Source organism: Harpia harpyja, chromosome 7 (assembly GCF_026419915.1).
Source record: "Harpia harpyja isolate bHarHar1 chromosome 7, bHarHar1 primary haplotype, whole genome shotgun sequence".
In the NCBI taxonomy this organism is placed as follows: Eukaryota; Metazoa; Chordata; class Aves; order Accipitriformes; family Accipitridae; genus Harpia; species Harpia harpyja.
Genome location: NC_068946.1, coordinates 22145273 through 22169899, shown reverse-complemented (window position 1 = coordinate 22169899; position 24627 = coordinate 22145273). Strand labels below are relative to the sequence as shown.

General features: G+C 40.9%; 1 protein-coding gene across 2 annotated transcripts; it reads left to right on the top strand.

Moving 5' to 3' along the window:
- The first annotated feature begins 8284 nt into the window (after window positions 1-8284).
- Window positions 8285-15129, top strand: MSTN (myostatin). Of its 2 annotated transcripts, none has more exons than XM_052791391.1 (3): window positions 8285-8722; window positions 10870-11111; window positions 13387-15129. In XM_052791391.1, the coding sequence occupies exons 1-3, from the start codon at window positions 8350-8352 to the stop codon at window positions 13765-13767; spliced, it is 996 nt and encodes a 331-aa protein (XP_052647351.1). In that variant the 5' UTR covers window positions 8285-8349; the 3' UTR covers window positions 13768-15129. The 2 variants fall into 2 exon arrangements, with proteins under 2 accessions (XP_052647351.1, XP_052647350.1); XM_052791390.1 differs by having other exon boundaries at window positions 8286-8722; window positions 10738-11111.
- Window positions 15130-24627: the final 9498 nt, after the last annotated feature.

The following is a 24627-nucleotide window of genomic DNA, read 5'->3' as shown; positions in this document are numbered from 1 at the left end:
AAAAAGGAGAGGGAGTAAGAGCTGTATGTATTCTTCCCTTGGATGCCCCAATACCTTTGAACAGTCACACTAGTTATGTGAAAAACCTCCAAAGGCACCTCATTTATCACAAAACTTATCATTTATGTTCTTCTCCTCCAAATGAGAACCAAAATCATCAAGGATTTTTACTCAAGTCTCTGATCTGCTCTTTGTCTTCTAAAAACCTAAAGCAGCTTATATGATTTTCTGTCTCTGCATTATTTTGTACAGGGCTTTTCACAGATCCCACCTGATTCTTTGGGGCCTCACTTTAACAGAAGCAGCTACATCAGAAGCTATGGCCTTTTGTGCCTGCTTTTTGCCATTATACACTTTTGTTATTAAATGACTTTGAAAGCTTTAATATGTTGTATTTAATCATAAAAAAATTAGCAGTTTCTTTTTTTTTTCTACAGGTTTTTTAAAAATTTACATTACCAGTATTTTTAACACCAGGGTTAAATCAGGTAACCTAGCTCTAAGTTGTTGATTAAACAACTCCTTTGCTGACAAATATGCCAGATTCAAAGGCCTTCTTGGATGACTGCAGATCTGAATGTTCTTTGATTTCTTTGAGAATGTTACCACCACTTTTCATTCAATTGTAAAGGCTCTTGCCTCAAATTAGCCTGTCTAAAACTGACCACAGAACAGCCCATGGCAGAAAGGAAGGGAGAAGCTGTACCATAGTTTCATCTTACTCTTTCTGCTTGCCTGGAGCAACGACAGGAGATCAACTAAAGTGCACACCTTTGGGCAAGAATTGTGATCCATGTATTTCTAAATGAGCTTTCTAAGCAGGAAAAATCATTACCCCCTTTATCAGTCCTGTATAGCTATGAGGTATAAAATAGCACCTTGTAAAGGGAAAAGTTGATATTACTGCTCTTTACTGTGTTTTCATTACTGAACATTTTTGAAAGAAGTTTCATGAGCAAAATCATGGTGTTACATTTCTTATTGCCTCCCTTTCTCCCGGCGTGTATTTTAAACAATCTGCTGCTCTCAGTTTGAAAGATAATCTTCCTTTTTGTTTCAAGTTTAAAGTAGATTCCTAAAAATGTCTAAATAATTTAGCGCAACTAAAAATCCTTATGCTTATACAGAGTAGACAATATTTAGAGTATTTACAAGAAATGTCTTACAACTTCTGGAGCTGTTTTGACTTTTGAAATATTTGTGTTTATAACACTTAAACATGGATCTAAACACTATATATAAAAACCTAAGACTAACACCTTTGCAGTGTGTGCAGAAATCGATGCACGGTGTGAGTACAGTTCGCCAGTCCCAGTAGGTATGGCAACAATCAGGAGAGGACACTGCTGTACATTTTGAATACCTGTTTCATTGTGAAATAATTACACTATATTATTATCAAAAGTATTACAGTGTGACTGATTATGTCCCACCTTAAAAGGAGTTCAGCAAATGTGTTGCCACTGCAGAAACCATGTGCCAGGCTTGAAATCTCAGAAAACTGGTTTTATTTTAACCATTATAATTCAATGTATTTATGAATTCACTGTCCCAAATGTTAAGAGTTTTAGAAGACTTTCCTTCAAAGCCAGCTCTCCTCTGCTTGCAAATATCAGAAAAGGAAAAAACAAAAGCTATTCTTAACCTTGTGTATCATTATATTGCTGTGATTTTACTTACTGCTTATAGACAAGCAGGTCCTGGGTGTTAGAGGTTGTGCCTGTTCAGCCTGTATCTCTATTCAGTAGAGGCAAAACCATGGAAGGGGACCAAAGCAAAGGAGGCACACAGGCCATAGGGAGGGCAGCAGAGGGATAGTTTGAGATGAGGAGCCAAATCTGTCCCACACAGAGCTATATTCTGATCAAAGAAGTTAATTAAGTCCGTCTATTATGGCACCGGGCAAGATTAGGCAGAGTCAAATTCACTGCATTTTGCGAAACTGCATTTTTCTGGTTTTGTCAAGAATATCTGTTAGCTTTTAACCCATCAAGTATTTAACAAAAAAAAAAAAAAAAAAGAAGAGGAAAAAGAAGACGACTTCTGAGCTGTGGCCCCCATTTCCCAGCGGATGCCGTTCCCGAACAACCCAGCAGAGGACAGGCCACTCATACCAAATCACTGACCTCCAGGGCTGAAAATCCCCTTCAAAGAGTTGTACCTCAGAGAAAATACAAGCATTTTTGTAGCTAGTAATACCAAGACGAAGTATTTTGGTATTTCAAGCACTTTGATTGTGCAAATGCAGAAGTGAAACCTCTCCAAGTACGGTACCAGGTCCTTAGAGGAATTCAAGGTTTCCCATCAGCAATGCAGCGGCTGACGCAGCTATTTTAAAAGACATCGAAGATGAATGTCAGGATGAATGTCAGGAATTCTGGGTAAAAGCATAAAAGCTACAACTCTAAAGAAAAGATAGCATCTTGTAACAAGGGTAGAGCCCTTAGAAGTAAACAGGTATTTAACAGGGCTCTTCTAGAAGATTTATTATAAGATACATAGACACCACAGCAAAGGCTGCAGAATAAAATCCTGAATACAAAAGAACTCAGAAAAACTGGCAGCTTTCACTATAATTACATCCTTCCCTAAATGTTTTTAATGAGCCTAATGGGAATATATTTCCCTATCTGTTTCTAAAGTTCATTTCCATTAGTGTAGCTGGTTGGTTCTGCAGCAACGCGTACTGGAATATGTAGGAGAGAAAAAAACGACAGGGCATTTTTGGCCCATCCCACACGTACAGTTCTGCACAGCAACACAAAAGCTGCAGGCAAGGAGGAGATGGCCAGAAGGGCAAGAGTAAGGCAGAAGCTGAAGGGGACCTCGTACAACTTCCCTGAAGCCTACGTTCAGCAGCACCTCTTCGGCAAGCCGAGAGGTGCATCATGAGCCAAAAAGGCCACAGCACCCCTTTGCCACCGATTTTACTTGCTTCCCCCATTTTATCCATTGCATGCTTACATATCACGGCTTGTGAGAAACTCCTTAGCAGGTAGGACTCACTACTGTCTCCCATTGCTCCCGAGTCGAAGAAATCATCCGCCAGACAGAGCGACTTTTTGTCCTGGTCCTCAAACTGCAGACACAGACCCTCCTTGGGGGAGACCACTCAAAATCCCAAATCTCTGAACATCGTGTATTTCCTGGGAAAACAACCTGACAGCAAGGGTTGAGAAGGAGTTGCGGCATACCCCACCCAGAGGCCAGTGTACCAGGGCACATGTACCCTGCACTGTGCATGCTCTTCTCTTATGTGAAATATGCTCTCTGATACCTGGAACTCCACACTGGTGAAAAGAAGATGAACTTTCTTTTTTGGTCAGCTGAAGGAATTAAATGTCCATGCCATCAAAATAAAGAAATAAAGTTGACTTCCAATAGCTGATACAGCACAATGTTTAGAAGGTTATATATGACTACTTTTGTAGGGAAAAAAATGTATAGCAGAGGACAAACTGTTTCAGGGCATTTGTTCCAGAGTAAGAATTCATACTAGTTCATATTTTAGTTCATGGTAATAAGTTTAATATTAAAGTGGTTACTTTTGCCTTACAGTAGCTGCAGCTTTAGTTTACATAATGTGATTGGGATGATGTTTTCATAGGCTTTTTGTTATTGTGGGATTTCTTTCCAGGTGTTTTATAGACATGACCTTGTATCTGCTTTGAGGTTCAAAGTAATGCATTTATCTTGCGATTCAGGCGGCTAAGAGCAAGCACCTGGTGAGTTAAGACATCTGGGCTCATAGTTAAGCACTTAAAACACCCTAACTCCATTGCATTTAATTACACATCTGAATGTTTCTATTCAAATCTAACTGTTCTGACCAAAATTACTTCACAAACATTATTCCCAGCTTATTGCAGCTAAGTGAGAGATGAATCTGGTCCAAAAATATTAAAATGGAATTTTCTATCCATTTCAATATGCTATTCTAGAAATTAGGCTTTGTGCTGACAAAGGTGAGAAGAAAAGGTGACTCAAATCGTATCTTCCTCAGCGGCTCAGGAGGAATGTTGTATCTTCCTTACAAGACAAACCAGGGAGAGAAGCCTGCTAGTTCAGAGGTAGGACTTGACATCAACGTAAACAGCAATCACAGATTTGCAGTACATTTCACACCACCTGATTTTTTCTTCAAGTCCTACCTTCTGAGGTGAAACAACTATGGGAACTACTTCATTTAACTTAACAGAAAAAAGAAGAGTGAATTTCTGGTCCTGCAGGCTGTAAGGAAGTGTTTGGAAATCTAGCCTACAACAGGATGAAGTTGTCCGATTTCTGGCAGAGTTATAACCCATGTCCCTCTCCTTCCCTGCCATGAGAGCAGCTCCTTCATACCCCTGTAACTCTCCCTTTTCTCAGAAATGTCCTGGTTCCCTTCCACGTCCCCTTGGTCCACCTCCAAAACAAGCTCAAATCCCATCCTGCTCACTATCTATGTTTTCTGGGTTGCTGGCCCGGCAAGGGAGGACACACTGTAGATGGTCCAGAGCTATCAGCATGCTGACTAACGACGGAGAAGCACAAGCTGATTGGCTAATTAAAGGCTGCCAAAAAGGATGGGTAATGGTTGGGCTCCGTTTGCCTTCTCCTCAGGGAGGGCATTAGTAATCTCCTTTACCTCTACACAGTCACTGTTTTTCCATAAAACTCACAGTAACAGTGTCTTTGAAACCTCTCTATCGGTCAAATGTCTTGGGGGTAGGTTGGGGGGGGGTATTCCATCTTTTTTTTAGGTTTTCCAATGAGTACAAAAGCTGCTGGTGGAAGGGGGAAAGGAGAGGAGAAGTTGACAGGTAGACAGACGTGTGCCTTTTTCCTTTAGAAAGGAACACATTCTTACACTGCTTGATTTTGGGGGCCTGAGCCATGAGCTTTGAATAGTTAGGATTGGGAATACTATTCACTATTGGCAGGCAGGGCGGGTAGAATGACACAAATCCCAAAGATAATATTAAAATGCCATAAAGTTCAGTAAGATGCGCATTTCATTTTTAACTCTTCGTTAGTTTTGCTGGTGGTAATGTGTTGGAGTTTTTTTGTTGGTTTTTTTTTGTTTGTTTGTTTTTAAATTAATTTTTTTGCCAAATAAATTTTTGGAACAACTTTTACCTGGTCCCTTTGTCACTTAACTTTTCTTACCTCTGTCACCTACTACGGTAGTCATCACCTTCCAAAAACACTACAATGAAAGTTAGAAAGAAAAACAATTTGCATATTGTATTGTTATTATTATTATTAAAGAAATTAGATACTTCAATAGCTCCTGATCAAGTGCAAGTGTTTAAGCTCTCTTCCAAATTCTTGCAGTCTCATAGAAAAGAAGCAGAAGGCAACAACAAAAGATGAAGAGCAAGGTATTCTACTAACAGCTTAGAGTTATTCAGAGTATGTGGATATGAAGTGCATTTTATGAGGGAAATACTGGAAAAATACTGCTCTTGGTTATGCAGCTGCTGGTGAATTCTGGGGCACTTTTGCCATCCTTGGTCGGTAATCCCCATGCCACCACTCTAGCTGCTATTGCTGCCTCCTACTTCTAAACAGGGAGCAGAGACATGGTGCTCAGTAGGATCTGTTTGCCCCCACGTGTCACCACCTTGGTGGCTGAGAGCAAGCTCAGCTCTTGCTCAGAGCTCACTGGGGTCTCAGGCATACAAGAGAGGACTTTGGTCCTGCAGTTGTAAAGAAATGCTAAAGGGGCCCTGTTTTGGAAACCAATGGAATCATTGCAGAAGATTGGAAAAAATCAACCGACGTTCTGCATGCTCGTGGCAAGCGGCAGTCAGAGAGGGAAGACCTTGAAGGAGAAGGAGCAGCCCAGGTACCAGCGCGGCTGCCGAGCACCGGGCAGGCTGCTGCAGAGCACGTTCAATGAGTCGTGGTGCTGGAGGCATTGCTTTGCTGAGCACTTCTCTTGTCCCCTCTCCGACACAAGCGGCTTACTGCCACGGTCTGCCAGAGCATTTAAGTACTCTGATATCAGGACTGCATCATTATCTCCACCTGTTTATTTTGTTCATTGTTCTCTTTAAAACTGTTTCTAGTGTGAAACCTGGTACCTGTCAAGGTTTCCACTTGGGGATAGGTTCCTTTTTATACCCAACTGGTTACATTGTTCTGGTTTAAAATAAAAAATAATAAACAATAGTTTTATTATGACATTCTCTGTCTTAATAATAAACAAACAACCCCCCCCAACCTACCCCCCCCCCCCCCAAGTCACAAACAGGGTCAGCACTTTTCAAAAAGATTCTTACTGTGAATCACCCTACGCATCTTCCATAAAAATACATTTCCAGCTCTTGAAATGCACTAAGAGTCTGTTTAAAATATGTTACAGGCATGGCAGGCAGTCTCCACTGCAAACTCAGAGCTAGCCTGACTTCTAGTTCCAGTGAACCACAAGCCCATTTATGCTACCACATGTTGAGAGTAGCTGCACCCGTATCTTGTGTAAAAAGTAAATACTTAGAAGCCCAAAAGTCAAACTGCTTGCTTTAAACATGGATTTTGGCTGAAGTCAGAATATCAGGGTCTGACCCTAAAGCCGTAGGCCTGGAATGTGCAAGTGTGATACATCTATTGCTTGCATCAACTTTACACCAGGGTAGGACAATCAATTTCAATTGAATACTCGTGATTTACGTCACTGGTCATGAGCTGAATATTAGGCTCAGTTCTGTGCTATGCAGTGAATTTGCATGCCCTGGAGAGGTGATACAAAATAATATGAATGACCAGGCAGAAAAAAGCTCTTTGAAAGTTCTGTCCCACATCTTCCTATATACCAACATTTTTCCTACGCAAACATATGCAAAAAACCCTGGTTGCCAGGTTTTAGGTGTACTCAGAATGGAAAAAGAAGAGAAACTCAGTGCGAAACTGACAATTCAGTCCTAACTTAGATAGGCAAACTTTGGCATATTGCATGAAATGCCAGGATTTCTGTTTGCTGTAACATACAGATTCCAAATATACAAATAAACACAACATATACAAATCCCAGGATTTCTGCTTGCGGTAATATACAGCCTCTGCTGAACAGTGACCCCCCAGCACCCCCCACCTCCTCAGCTAAGCGTGAATTCCATAATTCTTGCTAACAGCACATCAAATGTGCACTACACTGATGTAAGATTTTTATAAGCCATAACCTGTAAGTATAAAATCATGTCTAGATGTATTTCTCTTATGCAGAAAGCCTATTAAAACTGTAATGTATACAGAGAACTTACAAATATTGGAGTAGAAAGCAAAATAAAGCACAGAAAGTTATCACTTAAATTGGCGTAATACAGAGACATTTTGAACAGAAATAGAAAATGACGTGGAAAAAGAAGGTATACTTGCAGTAGAGATTTAAATGTTTTAAGTCTTTTAATACTTTCACTACTAATGGAAAAAGCAAGCTTTATTATTTCTGTATAATATTAGAGTGAGTAGCTAAAGATACTCCTTAAAAATACCTTTGCTACTAAAGATCTCTCAATATTTAATTTACTGCCCAGAATTGTGCTGACCTAGTGATAGTATGAAGAGGGGACAGACTCATTTTTTTATCACTGACTGTTAATTCAGTAAAGGATTTGTTCTGCTGATTTTGATATATACTAAAGGGACAAACTGATAAGATATGCATTTACATAGAGTCATATATGCACAAAATCTTTATTACCCCTTTAGCTAGTACCTAGCAGGAAAACCCATTAAGGTTTTCTGAAATATGAACTGCTCAATATATTTTAGGTGTTGAACAACATAAGTTAGCACTGTTTGCAATGCATTTCTAAAGTATTTTTTCCCTGCCTGCTAACAGTAATCCCCTGGGATTTTCTTGTAAATAGCACAAACTTTCCAGTCAAAAAACCTGGTAGAAGCTTAAAGCAAGTTTAGAGAGAGGTCTGTCTTGATTCATAGTACAAATACACGGTTGGTATATATTTAAGAATGACAGTGCTGTCTTTCAGTACTGCTGCCCACAATACTTGGAAATATATCCTTTCAGTATGCGAAGACATATCCTCTATGAAGCACCCAGATAAATCAGTTCACCCTTGGCTGTAACTAAACGCTGTCTAGTGACTTGTGATCGACAGGGCTTTACCCTCTGACAGCCAGATTCATTGTTGGGACAGCAACCAATCGTCGGGTTTGACGACATGAGCCTAATCAAAGTTGGAGTATAAAAAGCCCCCTTGGAATATATAAGGTACACCAGTGTGGCAAGCTGTCTCTCAGATTGCATTTGCTTTCACGGATCTGTTTAGCACTGAAAGGGAAAGGGGGAGGGAAAAAAAAAAAAAAAAAAAAAGGGAAAAGCGCTGCACTGAATGTGAGATCATGCAAAAGCTAGCAATCTATGTTTATATTTACCTGTTCATGCTGATTTCAGTTGATCCAGTGGCTCTTGATGACAGTAGTCAGCCCACAGAGGACGCCGAAAAAGATGGACTGTGCAATGCTTGTACATGGAGACAGAATACAAAATCTTCCAGAATAGAAGCCATAAAAATTCAAATCCTCAGCAAACTGCGCCTGGAACAAGCTCCTAACATTAGCAGGGATGTTATTAAACAACTTTTACCCAAAGCTCCTCCACTACAGGAACTGATCGATCAGTATGACGTCCAGAGAGACGACAGTAGCGATGGCTCTTTGGAAGACGATGACTATCACGCCACCACCGAAACGATTATCACAATGCCTACGGAGTGTAAGTAACCCTGCTGCTTTTGCCTCCCACCGCTCCTCCGAGAGAGTTGTCTCCCTGCGGTAGAGCCACGCAACTCCTCCTCGGGCTCTCCCAACAAGCTGCTGGCTGAAGTCTGCTAGAGGGAGGGAGGAGAGCATTATTTCTAAAGAATTTGAGCCAGGTTCAGATGACCGTGTTGCGATCCTTTGTTTTACTGTTCGGTTTTCGGCTCCTCATAACGTGTATGCCCTGTAGCACTTCGGATTTGCCCATTCCCTCAGAAAGCAAAGGGAGATCTGCAGTTTAGTTGACTTTGTTATCTGCAGTACTCAGGGCGTTTCCTATCACAAATACAAAGTACAAGTGCAGATAATGAGAGAACTATATTTTTCTGAGGGATGCTGCACTGGCCAGTGTTTTTAGGAGCAATAGAAATCAGCAGAAATACAGCTTAGAGCACCAGACCTACCTAACTGCGACATGTTAGAGCAAGTGCAAGTATAGAGTTAAATTCTTGCTTCTTTGCTGATCCCATAAACTAGCACCACCCACCTCTGAGTGAAAACTATGTATTTAAAGCAAATATGTGTGTAACAGATTTAAATGTTAAAATGTCCAGGCTATAGCAATCAGCTCCAGTAGTCGTGCCAAGGAAGAATGAAGGCATTTACTGAATGAGCAGATTCTGAGTTATCTTCTGAGTGCTAAACATCTGCTATGGCTCCTATCAAGTATCTTTTGCACAGCTAATACTATAGTATCTTATGTTCTTCATCAGCTAAGGTATTTGGCTATGGCAGCTGTTTTTTTAAATAACACTTACGAATATGATGTCAAAAAGGAAAAAGATGACAGGACATATAAGGCATGTTAGCAGTTAAAATACACATATGAGAATAATGTATCAGCTGCTCTAGCAAGCTAAAAATGTACACATTGATGAAAAAGCAACTTTATCTGTAAAATTTTTTAACTTATAAATTAATAAGATGTGTACTTAACAGCAATATATTACTGCAGCCTCATCACAAAGTTGAGGTCTGCCAGCAGTTTTATTCCAGCCTATTATGCCCAAGGCTTTATAACTATTTTTAATTAAACCGTTATATAATTACAATGACTAAAGAAAAGTCATTGTACTTCATTGATCTGAGTTCATTTCCTACTTCTTATAAAAAGCCCTTGAACTATTTTAAATGCACTAAAGAGACAGGTATCTTAAGTGGTGAGATTTATGAATGTCAAAGCCCTGCACCACTTAAGATTAGTATTACCCATTTTATCCTGGCATGGAAAGATATTGCTATGACTAGGTATGACAGCTGCATCGTAGGCTACAGGAAGGAGGAACGCAGCGCTGCACATGACTTTCCTATAATATTGTTCAAATGAAAACGAAATGATCCTTAGATTATACTCTTTTAATGATTTGTTTTTCCACTGAGAAAAGAAATGAAACTGTTCATGTAGCTTGCCCATGGCCGCCTCCGTTCGTAGGATGTGTAGCACACTAAGGCTATTTAATAAATTAGAAGTAGCTGGATCACCACATACATGTTGAGCCAGCTTATACAAAGTTGCTATTCTGCATGCTTTATGAAGGTCCTTGGGAGGTGACTAGCAGAAGCGAGTTGGTAGTAGTCACTGTGAAGTGGAATAGGCTGTGCCCTCTCCCCAGGTAGTTTTTGTTTGGGAAAGAGGCTATTTTGCAGCTGTACAGGTCAGCCCACAGCACTGGTACGACTGGTCAGAGCCCTGAGCACGCCGAGGACTGCAAAGGTCCTCCACAGTGTGTGTTTCTCGTGATTGCCCATCATTTCCGAGTTTCAGCCTGAGTACACCTCTGCATCCATTAAATTTGCTGTAGAGTGTAAACCACAGAAAATGAATTAAGTTAAATCCACTTTGTTACTGATACTGTTTATAACATATTGTAAGACTTCCTACACGGTCTGGAAAAAAAAAAAATCGGGTTTATATATGCATATTTCTTCTTGTTCCCTGTTCAGTAATCTGTTCTTTCCATTCATTTATAGCTGATTTTCTTGTACAAATGGAGGGAAAACCAAAATGTTGCTTCTTTAAGTTTAGCTCTAAAATACAATATAACAAAGTAGTAAAGGCACAATTGTGGATATACTTGAGGCAAGTCCAAAAACCTACAACAGTGTTTGTGCAGATCCTGAGACTTATTAAACCCATGAAAGACGGTACAAGATATACTGGAATTCGATCTTTGAAACTTGACATGAACCCAGGCACTGGTATTTGGCAGAGTATTGATGTGAAGACAGTGTTGCAAAATTGGCTCAAACAGCCTGAATCCAATTTAGGCATCGAAATAAAAGCTTTTGATGAGAATGGACGAGATCTTGCTGTAACTTTCCCAGGACCAGGTGAAGATGGATTGGTAAGTTTATTTAGAAAAATCCCATTTAAATATCTTGCGTTATATTGGGAAGCATTTAAGTTGTGTTTTAAGGATAAAATGGAAGTATTGTTTAGGGAATGGAAGATAAGAGTTCTGTATAGCTAATTCTTTCTTTCTTTGCTCTCTGATCACGTTAAAATCAATAGCATTCCTGTGCCTCCATTTCCCTATGTGAAAAATCGAGAGAAATTGCAGTACTTCAGTAAGATGTTGAGAGGCATTAACTGGAAAATGTTTTGTTAATTACTGATGGATGGAACTATCAAAAGTAACGTTGTTTTCAAATTCGAGAGCAAATACTGTATAATAAGCAGTAAAGCTAAAAAGAATAGCAGGATTATTTCATTGATAGGAAAGCTGCCTGCGATAGTGCTTAGAAAGTTTTTTGCATTCAAGCCATGAGGGAGTTTCTCCCTATTCTGTATGCACATATTATCGATTAACAGCAGCAATAATTATCTGTGTTTATGAATGTGAGAACAGATCTTCTTCATAATGTTGTGTACCTTTCAGTATGTGATAGAGTGCATCATTCCACCTATTAGAAATGTTTGAATAAATTCTGCTTGATACAATAAATGGGTCATAACAATGAGAAAAGGCATAAAATAACTACCTGGTTTCTTTCTGTAAGTATAGATAAACAAATTAAATCTGAAGTGTACCAGTTAAACTACAGCATTTTCCTCGCTATTTGTTTCTGCAAATCACTAATCATCCACAACTTCTAAAAACTCCTGAACCTATCACAGCTGAAACAATCACAACCAAGAATTCCCTCCTTTTGAATAAAGAATATCATTTTACTTTTACTGCTAGGCAGTAGATCAATCTGTTTATGTAGGTATGCAACGTTTAACTTCATTTAAGTATAATACAGTTAAAAGAACTTAAAGGAAAAATGCTGTGATACCTTTAATTGTAGATCCATTACACAAGTGGATCTCCCATACTTGGAACTGGCCAGCTGGATATCATGATAAGGAATGTCCTCACCACCTCCAGCCGTTCAAATACCCAGCCCTGTGTTTTCACACATGCGGATAACCCATGGTTATCATCATCTGTAAAAACAAACCGGTTCAACAGCAGTGCAGGGTTGGATGCATGGCTGATAACGGGAGAGGAAATTTCTCTTCTCTTCCCTCCAGCTCCTCTGCAGCAGCTCCCGGTACAGGGATGCTCCTCTCACCAAGCCCCTCCCCATACCATTTACCTTTGGGAGAAGCGTCTCCAGCAGCTGGACAACTTGCAGCCATACAGGCGGGTATCTGGGAAGGCACAAACCTGCCTAACAATGTTAGCTGGGCTGTTATTTACTCCTGAGGAACCTCTTCCTTCATGGGACAGCCCGGTCAGTGCCAAACCGACACATGGGGCTGAAATCAGTGCGTAGAAGGGAGGAAACGTCGGGAGCTTTTTCAAACTCGTGATTGTAAAGGTTGCAATTTCTTTCTATTCTCAGTTGGTGACTGTGGAAACACACCTTCAGTAGGAGGCACGTGGCTCGGAGGCCTGCCAAAAGTACATTCCTGGCCACAGGGCTCTTTCAGGAGTCAAAATATTAGCTGCCCCTCCAAATTCAGTACGGCAAATTCAGCCCTCTGGCAGAGGCTGAATTTGGCTGTGAAGCACAAGTAACCTGTCCCAGCAGGTGAAGCATTCATTTCTACTGCCACTGCAGTCATTCAAGAGCAATAGCAATTACAGAGTGAATTTTGTCCTCCTTGGTCTGGACAAGAAGCCTTCCTTGATATCCAGAAAGCCTGAACTGAACAGGATTTTAATGGAGGGAATTTCAGAAAGACTCACAAAAAGGAGACCAACACCAGTTGGTCCTGCCCTTTAAAAGTTTTTGGAGTTCTTCTATGGCAAAAAAGTAGCTCTTATTATCAGTTTTAAAACAAACAAATCCCACAGCAAAAGTAAAAATCCAGCATCCTCAAGATTTCTGAAATGTTCTTTTAGAAGTTAACAGAAATGATGCTAGCACTGAGATGATGGTGATTTTAGGAGATGCTGGTCCTCAGTGTGAAACAGAGGAATAATCCTTGAGCAGACCTCAAATGTAGTGGAGATTTGGAGGAGGACAGAGTTCTCCGAAGGGTGTAACTTCAGAAACGTCTGCAAATATTATTTGAAAATACTGACTTGATACAATACATCAATGTCTGAAATATTATATATTTGCATGGTTTTACTGAACTTAGGCTTACCTCAGTAATGCTTCTGATTCCTTCTCCTCTCCTCACAGAACCCATTTTTAGAGGTCAGAGTTACAGACACACCGAAACGGTCCCGCAGAGATTTTGGCCTTGACTGTGACGAGCACTCGACAGAATCCCGGTGTTGTCGCTACCCGCTGACAGTGGATTTTGAAGCTTTTGGATGGGACTGGATTATCGCACCTAAAAGATACAAAGCCAATTACTGTTCTGGAGAATGCGAATTTGTATTTTTACAAAAATACCCGCACACTCACCTCGTACACCAAGCAAACCCCAGAGGTTCGGCGGGCCCTTGCTGCACGCCCACCAAGATGTCCCCCATAAACATGCTGTACTTCAACGGGAAAGAACAAATAATATACGGCAAGATACCGGCCATGGTTGTAGATCGCTGCGGGTGCTCATGAGATTATTGTGAGATCCACTGCTTCGTAAATTGTGGAAGCTACGAAAAAAAAAAAAAAGTTATAGCCCCTCACCAGTCTTTGAAACTGTGAAGTTACGTACGCTAGGCATTGCCGACATCCTATATGCTGCATGATAGGCTATCGTACAGATTTAGTGCAGCACCAGCTACAGAACGTGAACTAAAGGACGATATAGTTATCTAACGGCTGGCTTTGAGCCAGTGAAACAGAAAAGCTACAATCAAAATCACCGGATTTAACACATGAAGTTCTTACATTGCGAGGGAATCAATATTCAGTCATTCAGATGCAAAGTTATACGCAGGTTTCAATACACGTTGGTAATCAAAAGCAAGCTCCTTCTCATCTGAGGACGGAAGGAGCGGGCTTTTAAGTCCATTTCTTCACAGCTTCACTTAATATTGTATTTACAGGAAAATATATACTGGTCAACATATACACCGCTACACAATACCACCAGAATCATCCTTAAACACTTGAATATATAGTGCAGAATTGTGAAATGTACCAGATGAAATTCCACATAAATGGACAAATCCTGAATTAGGGATGGCATAGTGTATTTAGCGTGTTTCCATTCCTTTCTCTCATTAGTATGTTAGTAATCAATGGCAATGGTGCTATGTAAGCAGGCTGAGTAAATAGAAAGATAGTTATCTAAGTGAAAGAATTTAGACTAATAACGCATTTGCCCTATCCTCAGGTACACTATTCAACATTCGCAAGAAATAGGTATTTTTTAAATGAAAGGGAATAGTTTTCTAGACGTGGTAAAACAAAAGGCAGCAGACAAGTCTTAATGTTCAAATCGTAATCCCACATTATAACCTGCCTTTGCAACATTACCGTTTGCACTATGATAAACCAATGCAAATAGTTGGTTGCTACAGATATTGTTTAAAAAACCACTTTGATATAACTGACTTGTGTAATATGTATGCATCAATATTTTGTAAATAAATGTTTATTTTTTAATCACTGTTGGTATATGTTCATCGCACGAAAAGAATGACTTTAACCTGTAATTTAGTTTAATAAACAAAAAACAATATTCTCGTCATAATATAATTTCCTGGATTTTAACACAAATAACATGTAGGAACAATGCAACAAAGTAAACCATATGTTGAGAATTATACTACATTTTATATGTTTTTTACATTGGTATGGGCCATCTGTGATAAATGATGGGTGTTGACATGTTTATAAGGTTCTTTGGGTTACTGTTTTTATGGTCATTTTGATCCAGAACTGAATTTCCATACTTTGAATGTTATGTCCATAAATAATGATAATACCACAAAAGATTGCTATTAAATGCATTTTATTATAATTTAAAAATTTGCAGCAAAGTATTATCTTTATTTGAGTAAACACAGTACATGGATTTCCACACAAATTCTGTACATTTTCCTTAGGCTAAAAAATTGTTAATTGAAATTAAAAATTCTATTTACTATAAGTCCATTTCATTTCACATGTGAAATACAACTGATAAAACAGGTGTTTGTTAAGACAACGAAATCATTGTTAAAACATCTTCATGTTAGTATGATACACATTTTTGTTATATTCTGGAATTCAGTTTCCTTTGTGTAAAACCACCCTAAAATTGCAAAAATGCTTGATTTTCTTTCCCTCCCCCTTTTATTCATTTTCTGCCTAGGTGGTAAATATTTTGTATTGAGTTTTCTACTTTTTTTTATTTGTATGTAAGGACATTAAAATTTAAAGTTTGAGTGATGCGTTTTGAAACTTAAAAGCAAACAGATTTTCTACAATTTCTTTTGAATGATTAGGAGTTCTGCTAAAGCTGTGTCCGAGCATCAAGCAGATGTTCAACCTCTCCCGATGGAGCTCATCCGAGCAGGTCTCTGGGGCCCTTAAATACACTTTCAATTTAGTTTCCCACAAAACACAACCAGAGCAAATAAAAGATAATTTAAAAACACTTAGAATATGGAGTCTTGGTGAAGCCACAAGAAGTAAAAGTACAATGCAATTCCTTCTTGGCCAAAACCCAAGCTTACAGAATTAAGGGAGAAATCCTAGGTTTGTTGAAGTTAATAGCAAAACTTCTGCTGGTTTTAAGGGAGACCAGCTTTTTGCTCTTCAGTTTTTAACTCGTGACATTCAGGCACCAGACAGTCCCGGCTCATTTGAACTACCAATAGTATCTCTCTGCACGAGGCATACCAAAAGCCCCACAAACTGTTCAGAGACTTCAAACTTCCACTGTATACCAGGTAGTTAGACCTTCACTAGCTTTATTTGGGTCAGTTCATATAACAACAGCCACAGAGATGTGGCAGCATGGATTCTGGAGCTGAGAGCAAACAGAATGTATTCCCAGGCTGCACTGAAGTCCTGATACAACACCTGCATGACTATTTTTACTCATGACAGCTAAACTAAAGCTAATGCAAATTCAGTTACCCCCACATAAGTGACATCATTGGCTGCCTAGTAATAACTGTACCCTGCACAAATGCAGTGCACAAGTGATGGAATTTTTTTTTTTGCTGGTATCAGTGAAAAGAAAAATTAACCAAAACTGAGAAAAGAAATAATATGAGTTCCCAAAAGCATCTACTCCAACCAACGTTCCATCTGGATGTTCAGATAAATTTTATTCCATGGAAATTTTATGCAGTGTGTGTCCTTCATATTTTGCCAAGCTTGAAATTGTCGTAGAGCAGTCCTGGCTCCCATGTTTTTAGTATTGACCTCACATACAAGTGGCTACTCAAGGAACATGTACTGTGCTTTGGTCTTGTTGATTCTAGCTGCTGAATGATTCATAATGAATGTGTTTATCGACAATCAATTTGAGATGTCAAGCATTCATTCAGTTCTTATGGTTAGGTCCTTCTATTTCCAAGGCTCAGGTCCCAGAGACTTCAGCAGCATCCGTAAGTGCTTTGTGTGTCAAGAACTCAAATCTCACTGTTAAGCTGGGTACGCAGAAAGCCAGAAATATGCAACAAGGGATAATTTCTGAGAAATAAACAGCCTCATTTCCTTGCCTGACATCTTAAGAACCCTATAGGAATGACACAGGTAGAATCCAGCTTTCCAAGGCAGCGTTCACGCGCCTCAAGATGCGTGTGCACACCTGCGACGGGGCAGTCCCTCGTCTCGATTTTGCATTAGCTCTTCCTCCTGGCTCTACTGCCCAGCTCCTCCCCTCCCAACACGAGCCAGTCCTTTGCCAGTGCTATTCTACCCCTGCCTCTCACCCAGTTCCACAGTTCCAGTTACACCGTGGTTCAAGTAGCGCTTCCCCTCCCATTTTTCCCAACACCTCCCAGCCCAGCCCAGCCCAGGTCCATCCCCAGCTCACAGCACGCTCCGCGCTCTGCCCCACGTTCCCTTCCGCAGGGGGAACAGCCCCCGCCGCAGCATTGCCCTCCTGCCCCTTAGCCAGATCCAACACATCCTGCTTCTGCGGAACACTGTGGCTTGTGGGGGAAACCTTCCAATATGCTCGAATGGAGCCTTTGGGGAATTTAACAGCTGACACAGAAGTCATCACCACTAAGCATATGTGAACTGCAATTTTTCACAGATGTACTGTTTTGCTAAATATGAGCAGATTTCAAAGGAACAACTAAAGGCCAAATCCATTCATAGCTTTAGGTAGCTTTTCCTCAATTCTGTAGAGTCTGTCTGGTTTTTATGGTTGTTCATTGGTGTTTTGGGTTTTTTTGTAGGGTTTTTGGGGTGGTTTCTTTTTTAATCAGGGAGATTATTGAGTTGACTCATTTTTGGATGTGAATGAGCTCTTTTGGCTAAATGTCTTAAAAAAGAAATCAGCCTGAGACTAGGCTTGGACAGTTCAGTCCAGGCAGTTACATTTCATTAAAGTTACAGCAAGACAAAGCAGGGTAGTATAATGTGAAGTACTGGATGGACAAACTTAATAACCAAATGTAGTGAATGATAATTTTAAAAAGTTAGAAAATAGTAGGTTATGGAAGGCACTAATAAGAAGCTTTATGTGACAAGTTTTTTTCAAAACAACATTGCACCTATGCAATTCAGCAAAAATGTCATGAAGAACCTTAGGTATCTGTTTTAACTGACCCAAGTTAGCCGTGTGCTTGCACTTTAGCTTCATCCCAGCTATGATATCTACAGCAAGTAGATATCTATACATTGATTTAATACCAAGACACATGGCAAAGAACCACTCAGTAAATTACTAATGCGACTGCATCTGCTTCTCTATGCAATCTTCCCCTGCAAGCAGTACGACCGTAACTCTCCCTTGAAATGCATGTGTAGCATGGTTGAATCCATAAAAATAAGATGTTAACAAGCTCTGGAAACACTGAAGCACCAATTCTCTCCCCTGTGTAGTTTATAAAGCCCTGATGAGATCCAAAGGAAGAAGTTGGCTACAGGCCAACTTCTGAATTTGAATAGGGAAGAAGTACAGCTCTGTTCACTCTTAGCAATTTCTAAATAATCAAAAAATAAGTGATAGTGCCAGCATCTGCTGAAGCAATCTTGTGGGAAAAAAAGCAATGGAGAAGTGCAAACATACAGTTCATTCAATGGTAAAATACTGCAATTAATTATTAGGTGTACTGACAAATTAAGCAGCATCATTCTCTTTACTGGTTGGACAGGGTGAACTTGAGGTATGAAGAACTATTACAGTGGGTATTCTACTGTCTGTTTTTCAGTACTCCAGAAGTATAGATGACAACGAGCTTTGAACCCCTCTGTAGATGTGGTGGCAAGATCAGCAATGAGCTTTGCAGCATTTTGGATGTAAATCTGGCTGAGTTTCACCAGCCTTGACCACTAAGGCTTTCTGAGGCTACAGGAAAGACTGTTCCTTTTCTTCAGAAATGGACATAATTCACACTACGCATGCTTTCAAAATAGCAGTTTCCAGAGAAAATAAAATAGCTTAGTGTCCATGAGTCAGCCTGCGATGCATCAGTTCTTAACCTAGAGGCTATTTGTGCTTTAAGTCTAATTATGCATCCAAAGTAACCAGTGACCCTAAAAGCTCTTACCTTTTGTCCCTATAGAAATGTCTTTCACTTACAAGTCAATGATCAAGTTTAATTTCAAACCTGTTGCTTTTCTGTTCTATTTATCATACTACCTTGAGTCTGTAAAACTAAAGCCAATCCCTCTTCAAGAGCTGAAAGGATTTGGTTCAAATGAATCCTTCCTGTGGAAAGGCAGAAGGACAAGCCCTGGCTCAGCCCTGTCTTTTCTGTTACTCCTGATGAATGCTGCATGACCTTTGGGTGAGATCTGGTTAGGTTCTCTGGTTATAAAAACATAATAACACTCGGTTTTGGCAGGGAATGCACCTTATGTTCCATGTTTCACAAGTAAAATTAACAAGAGCCCTTAAAGACTATGATGGTATGGAAAGAGTATCTGGGAAAGCATTATGGAGGCATTACTTGGTAGACAGTTTCCACAAAACTTAAAAAAGGCAGTTTGGGAGACAACTGCAGAGACAGAACAATATACTGAAATCACGTAAGATGCAACTTTCATTGTAAAGCAGTCGTGCGAAGAATGGTCCGCTTCTATGTATTTCAAGGAACTGAGCATATATAAAAATTGAAATTTAAGGGAGTTAAATAATTTGATGGGATATACCCAAGACAGCAAGAAAGATTTTAGCTTCCCAAATCCAGGATGATATTGGAGGCATTTGCTAAACTTTGACTTCCTCTACCATAAGAATACTTAAACTGAAAAGGTCTGTCCTTTGCCAAGATTAGAACGTGTTTTAAAGCTGTGCTGCATTGACCCTGGCTGGACGCCAGACGCCCACCAAAGCAGCTCTATCACTCCCTCTTCTCAACAGGACAAGGGGGAGAAAATATAAGATAAATAAAGGCTCATGGGTCGATATAAGGACAGGGAGAGATCTTTCACCAATTAACGTCACGGGCAAAACAGACTCAACTTGGGGAAAACTAACTGAATTTATTACCAATCAAACCAGAGTAGGGCAATGCTCTGGCGTGGGGTCCTCCACGGGCTGCAGGTGGATATCTGCTCCACCATGGACCTCCATGGGCTGCAGGGGGACAGCCTGCCTCACCATGGTCTTCCCCACGGGCTGCAGGGGAATCTCTGCTCTGGCGCCTGGAGCATCTCCCCCCCTCCTTCTTCACTGACCTGGGGGTCTGCAGGGTTGGTTCTCTCACATGTTCTTACTCCCCTCTCTGGCTGCAGTTGCTGTTGCACAGGTTTTTTTCCCCCTTCTTAAATCTGTTATCCCAGAGGCACTACCACTGTCGCTGATGGGCTCGGTCTTGGCCAGCGGCAGGTTTGTCTTGGAGCTGGCTGGCATTGGCTCCGTTGGACATGGGGTAAGCTTCTAGCAGCTTCTCACAGAAGCCACCCCTGTAGCCCCTCTGCAATGAAAACTTTGCCAGGCAAACCCAATACAAAAGCAAATCTAACTTAATCACAATCTGTTTCATCATAATCTGAATATGTAGCAATCCAAAATATAATTACGCATGACTTGGTTAATAGCTTGCAGATATGATTATTCGATTCATTGACTCTTCCTGCAGAAATACAGTCAAAACTTCTTTTTCCTCACTGTTTTTTTTCACCTAGGAGGGGAGCAATTACCTTCCCAACCAAGCAATAGTATTAGGAAGATAGCACTGCAAATTCAGTGCCATAAAGCACTCTGAAATAATGCTCTTTCTTAAGCATCATACACAAGACCATGCAGAGCAAAGACTTGCTTTATGCTTTAGCATCTGCACCTTTGAATTAGAGGTTTACTCTGATCTTAGTCAAACAGCAACCTGCTCTCCTACTAACATTTTCACCATCATTTCTCACATTGGTATTCATCGAGTTTGGTAACGCTGACATATGAAACAGCAAAACTGAACACCTGGCTGTCACGCATTGTAGCATCAGGTTGCAGCTTCGCCTCGCACACGGTGCCAGGTGGTCGGAGGAGCGGGAGGCACGTCAAACACATGCCTTCAGGCTGAGCTCAGCTGCCTACTGTATGCTGCTGTCATGTGGGACAGCGCAGCCTAGGTGCTCGTCTAGAGGGGGGAAAAAAAGCCCGTTGCTTCGCTGCTATAGGTGACACCTACCACAATATGCTGAAGCTTCAGCTGACTAGCTGGCCAGTGGTTTCTGTTCAGTTGCGTTGCTCACCCATCGCAGTGTGGAACAACAAATCCCATAGGATTCCAGTAACGATCATTGTATGCCCAGGGGTACCAAAGACCATGAGTTACTCCAACTAACAGCAGCATCGTTTTGTCTTAACTGAGTATTTTCCTTCTAGACAGGAATTATTCCAAAATTCCAAATTCCAAAGCCCATTAAAATTGGGCTTTTCCCCAATGCAGAAGCATTCCTCTAAAGTCACATCACAAAAAGCAGCCACAGCATCAAAATTCTATACACTGACCTGCAGTCAGATCTCATGGATCTGAGTCTGCGCAATGCTATAAACCAACAGTTGCCAACAAACTCGATAAATCAAATTAATAAAATTTATTTAATCTGTTTTTGTTTGCTTGTTTTTTCTCCAGAGGTAGTTGTTACCTGGCACCCATTCAGACAGTACATCCCATTTTGTTTAATATTCTCTTTAATATCTTCATCAATGATTTGGATGAGGGGATTGAGTGCACCCTCAGCAAGTTTGCAGACGACACCAAGTTGGGAGGGATGGTTGATCTGCTCGAGGGTAGGAAGGGTCTACAAAGAGATCTGGACAGGCTGGATCGATGGGCCGAGGCCAATCGTGTGAAGTTCAACAAGGCCAAGTGCCGGGTCCTGCACTTCGGTCACGGCAACCCCATGCAGCGCTGCAGGCTTGGGGAAGAGTGGCTGGAAAGCTGCCCAGCAGAGAAAGACCTGGGGGTGCTGGTTGACAGCCGGCTGGATATGAGCCAGCAGTGTGCCCAGGTGGCCAAGAAGGCCGACGGCATCCTGGCCTGCATCAGAAATAGTGTGGCCAGCAGGAGCAGGGAGGTGATTGTTCCCCTGTACTCGGCACTGGTGAGGCCGCACCTCGAGTGCTGTGTTCAGTTTTGGGCCCCTCACTGCCGGAAAGACATTGAGTTGCTGGAGCGTGTCCAGAGGTGGGCAACCAAGTTGGTGAGGGGCCTGGAGCACCAGTCTTATGAGGAGCGGCTGAGGGAACTGGGGCTGTTCAGTCTGGAGGAAAGGAGGCTGAGGGGAGACCTTATCGCTCTCTGCGACTACCTGAAAGGGGGTTGTAGTGAGGTGGGTGCTGGTCTCTTCTGTCAGGTGGCTGGAGATAGGACAAGAGGAAATGGCCTCAAGTTGAGGCAAGGGAGATTTAGGTTAGATATTAGGAAAAATTTCTTTACTGAGAGGGTTGTCAAACATTGGAATAGGCTGCCCAGGGAAGTGGTTGAGTCACCATCCCTGGAGGTATTCAAAAAGCGAGTAGACAGGCTACTCCAGAACATGGTTTAGTGGGCATGGATGATGGTTGGACTCGATGATCTTGAAGGTCTTTTCCAACCGAAATGATTCTATGATTCTATGATTTTCCTAGGGAGATAGAGAAGGCAGCTGCCCAAAATATTCTCTTTTGAGGCCACTGTGTTGCCTCTGAAATATTCTCAGGCTACTTGCCTCACCTTTTATTTGTTAGCTTTCATGTATAACTTGTGGCTTATTCATTAATCTACTCTTTTGTAGTGATGTCTTTTAATTTTAGTTTTCCAATATCTTACTAAAACTGGAAATACTATTAAAGCATCCTTACAGAATTCTCTTCTGATTTCTATGAGCATCTTACCCTTCTTGTTCCCAAACAACTGTCTCAACTTTCCTTATCAACCAACTCAGATCTAGACTCCAGCTCTAGTTGCCACAAAATGATAAGCCCAAAGGTGACTATCATCTTAGGTTTCTTTGCTCGTCAAAAATTTTATCTGCTCTTAAAACTCTCTTTTTCCTTCTTTTTTTAAAGCTCCTTCTTTGTTCATGAAAACATTCACTGTAAAGTTAAAAAAGTGCATCGACATTTTCAGATTCCAAGGAAAAAATACACAGAAAAACCCCTAGCTTTTTAGTACTTTATCCTCATTAAGAACTTCCGAAGGGATTAATTTACTTATTTATATTAAAAAATAGGAGTCTTAGGAACATTTAAAAAAAAATTAAAAAAATATGTTTTTCAGTAAAAGACCTTTTCCATCTTAAAAACAGATTTCAGACAGCAAGGTATTGGTCTGGTAACAGATCCTACACTGACCTGTGCCTTTTACCACCATTTTCTTCTGGCGACAGTGATACTCCTGTTACCTTACTTTTATCTGTGTACTTGTGTGAAGACCACTGGCCTTTACAAAATGCTTCAGAAGTCTGTAGCTGTCCATGACCGCCCACTTCTTTAAATCTCCCACCACACTCATACAAGATCTCATCTGACTAGAGCTACATTAATTGTTACTACCACATAACCACATATGACAATTTTCTTTCTTTTTTTCTGGTTTCGAGTGGATCTCAAAACAAATTATGTCTATAGAAGGTACAACACAATCCTCGGTGTCTGTTGTTTAGATTAGATATGGCTGAATTTCAGATCTTTAGCTGAAAACCAACCAAAAATTGGTTCCACAAATTTCTCTCGACTGTGATTAAGCAGCAGCTTAGTTAGAACAAAATGCGATTACTCAGCTTTGGCCATGCAGCCTTCAGAAGGCTTTTCCAGATCCGCTCCCACGCACCCTAATTGTGGTTTGGAAGCCAATTGTTCCTTGGCAGCATTACCATGGATCTCACTCAGAGATTTAGCAACACCTTCTCCACCAGCTTACAGCAAACACCAACATCTCCAGTACGCCCACAGCTTGCTTATACCACAATTCGTAAGTTATCCATATTAGATCCTGCCCATCACAATAACAGGCAGGGTGGAATGCTTTTTCAGTTGAGATTGAGCTCTTGTAACCATACCCGATACCGTGCTTTCACAACAAAAATGTAAAGCTTCTTGAAAGTAGAATATGCAGTTACAGACTAGGTAGACATAACTGCACTAAGCATAATCTACTCGATGCAAGCGCAATAGTCAAGCTGCAGTGGCAAAGAGTTGGATGTATGCCTGCAAGTCAGCACTTGAGCTGCTCTCGCTAGAGCTGGTGAGGTTGAATCAACCTGGGCTTACCTAACACCACTGCACAAGCCTCATGGTTTAGTTCTTTCTACTTGTCCACAGAGAGACGAAACTATCCCTGCTGTATAAGTCTTGTATCTAAGGCAAAACAACATGGTTAGTACTTTAGCAGCAAGGAAGCCAGGTCAGAAAAGCCAGCTTCGCTCCCAAATGTGCCACCACGTGCAGATGAGGACCTGACTTCCCCATACATACTTGACCTACATAGTTTCTGCATGGTTCTAGAAGTGACACCAACTCATACATGGTTTATTAAAAAAAAGTATTAAAGTTTCATTTAAACAGTTAACGACAATTGCATTTGTATGAGGCTTATATAGGCAGAACAAGGCTCTCTTCTGACAGGGAGAAGTAGCAAGAGTGCTGTAGAAGCCTCCTTTGCTATTACTGAGGCTCAGCAGCTGGCTGCACAGCTGGTTGCAGGCAGGGCTCTGGTTTCTGTGATGACAGGACCCTCTTTGAGGGTGAGCACTGCTGGGGAGAGGTAGGATCTATCTGACAAAGTGGCCAAGAGCACCTTTGCCAGCAGGCTCGCAAACTAGTGAGCGGAGTTTTAAACAAGTTATTTGAGGGGTGGAGTCCAAGCCCCTAGTGAGTGCGGGAACAGAGGAAGTACGCGTGGACGGAGGGGTGGTACTGTCCCCAAGCAA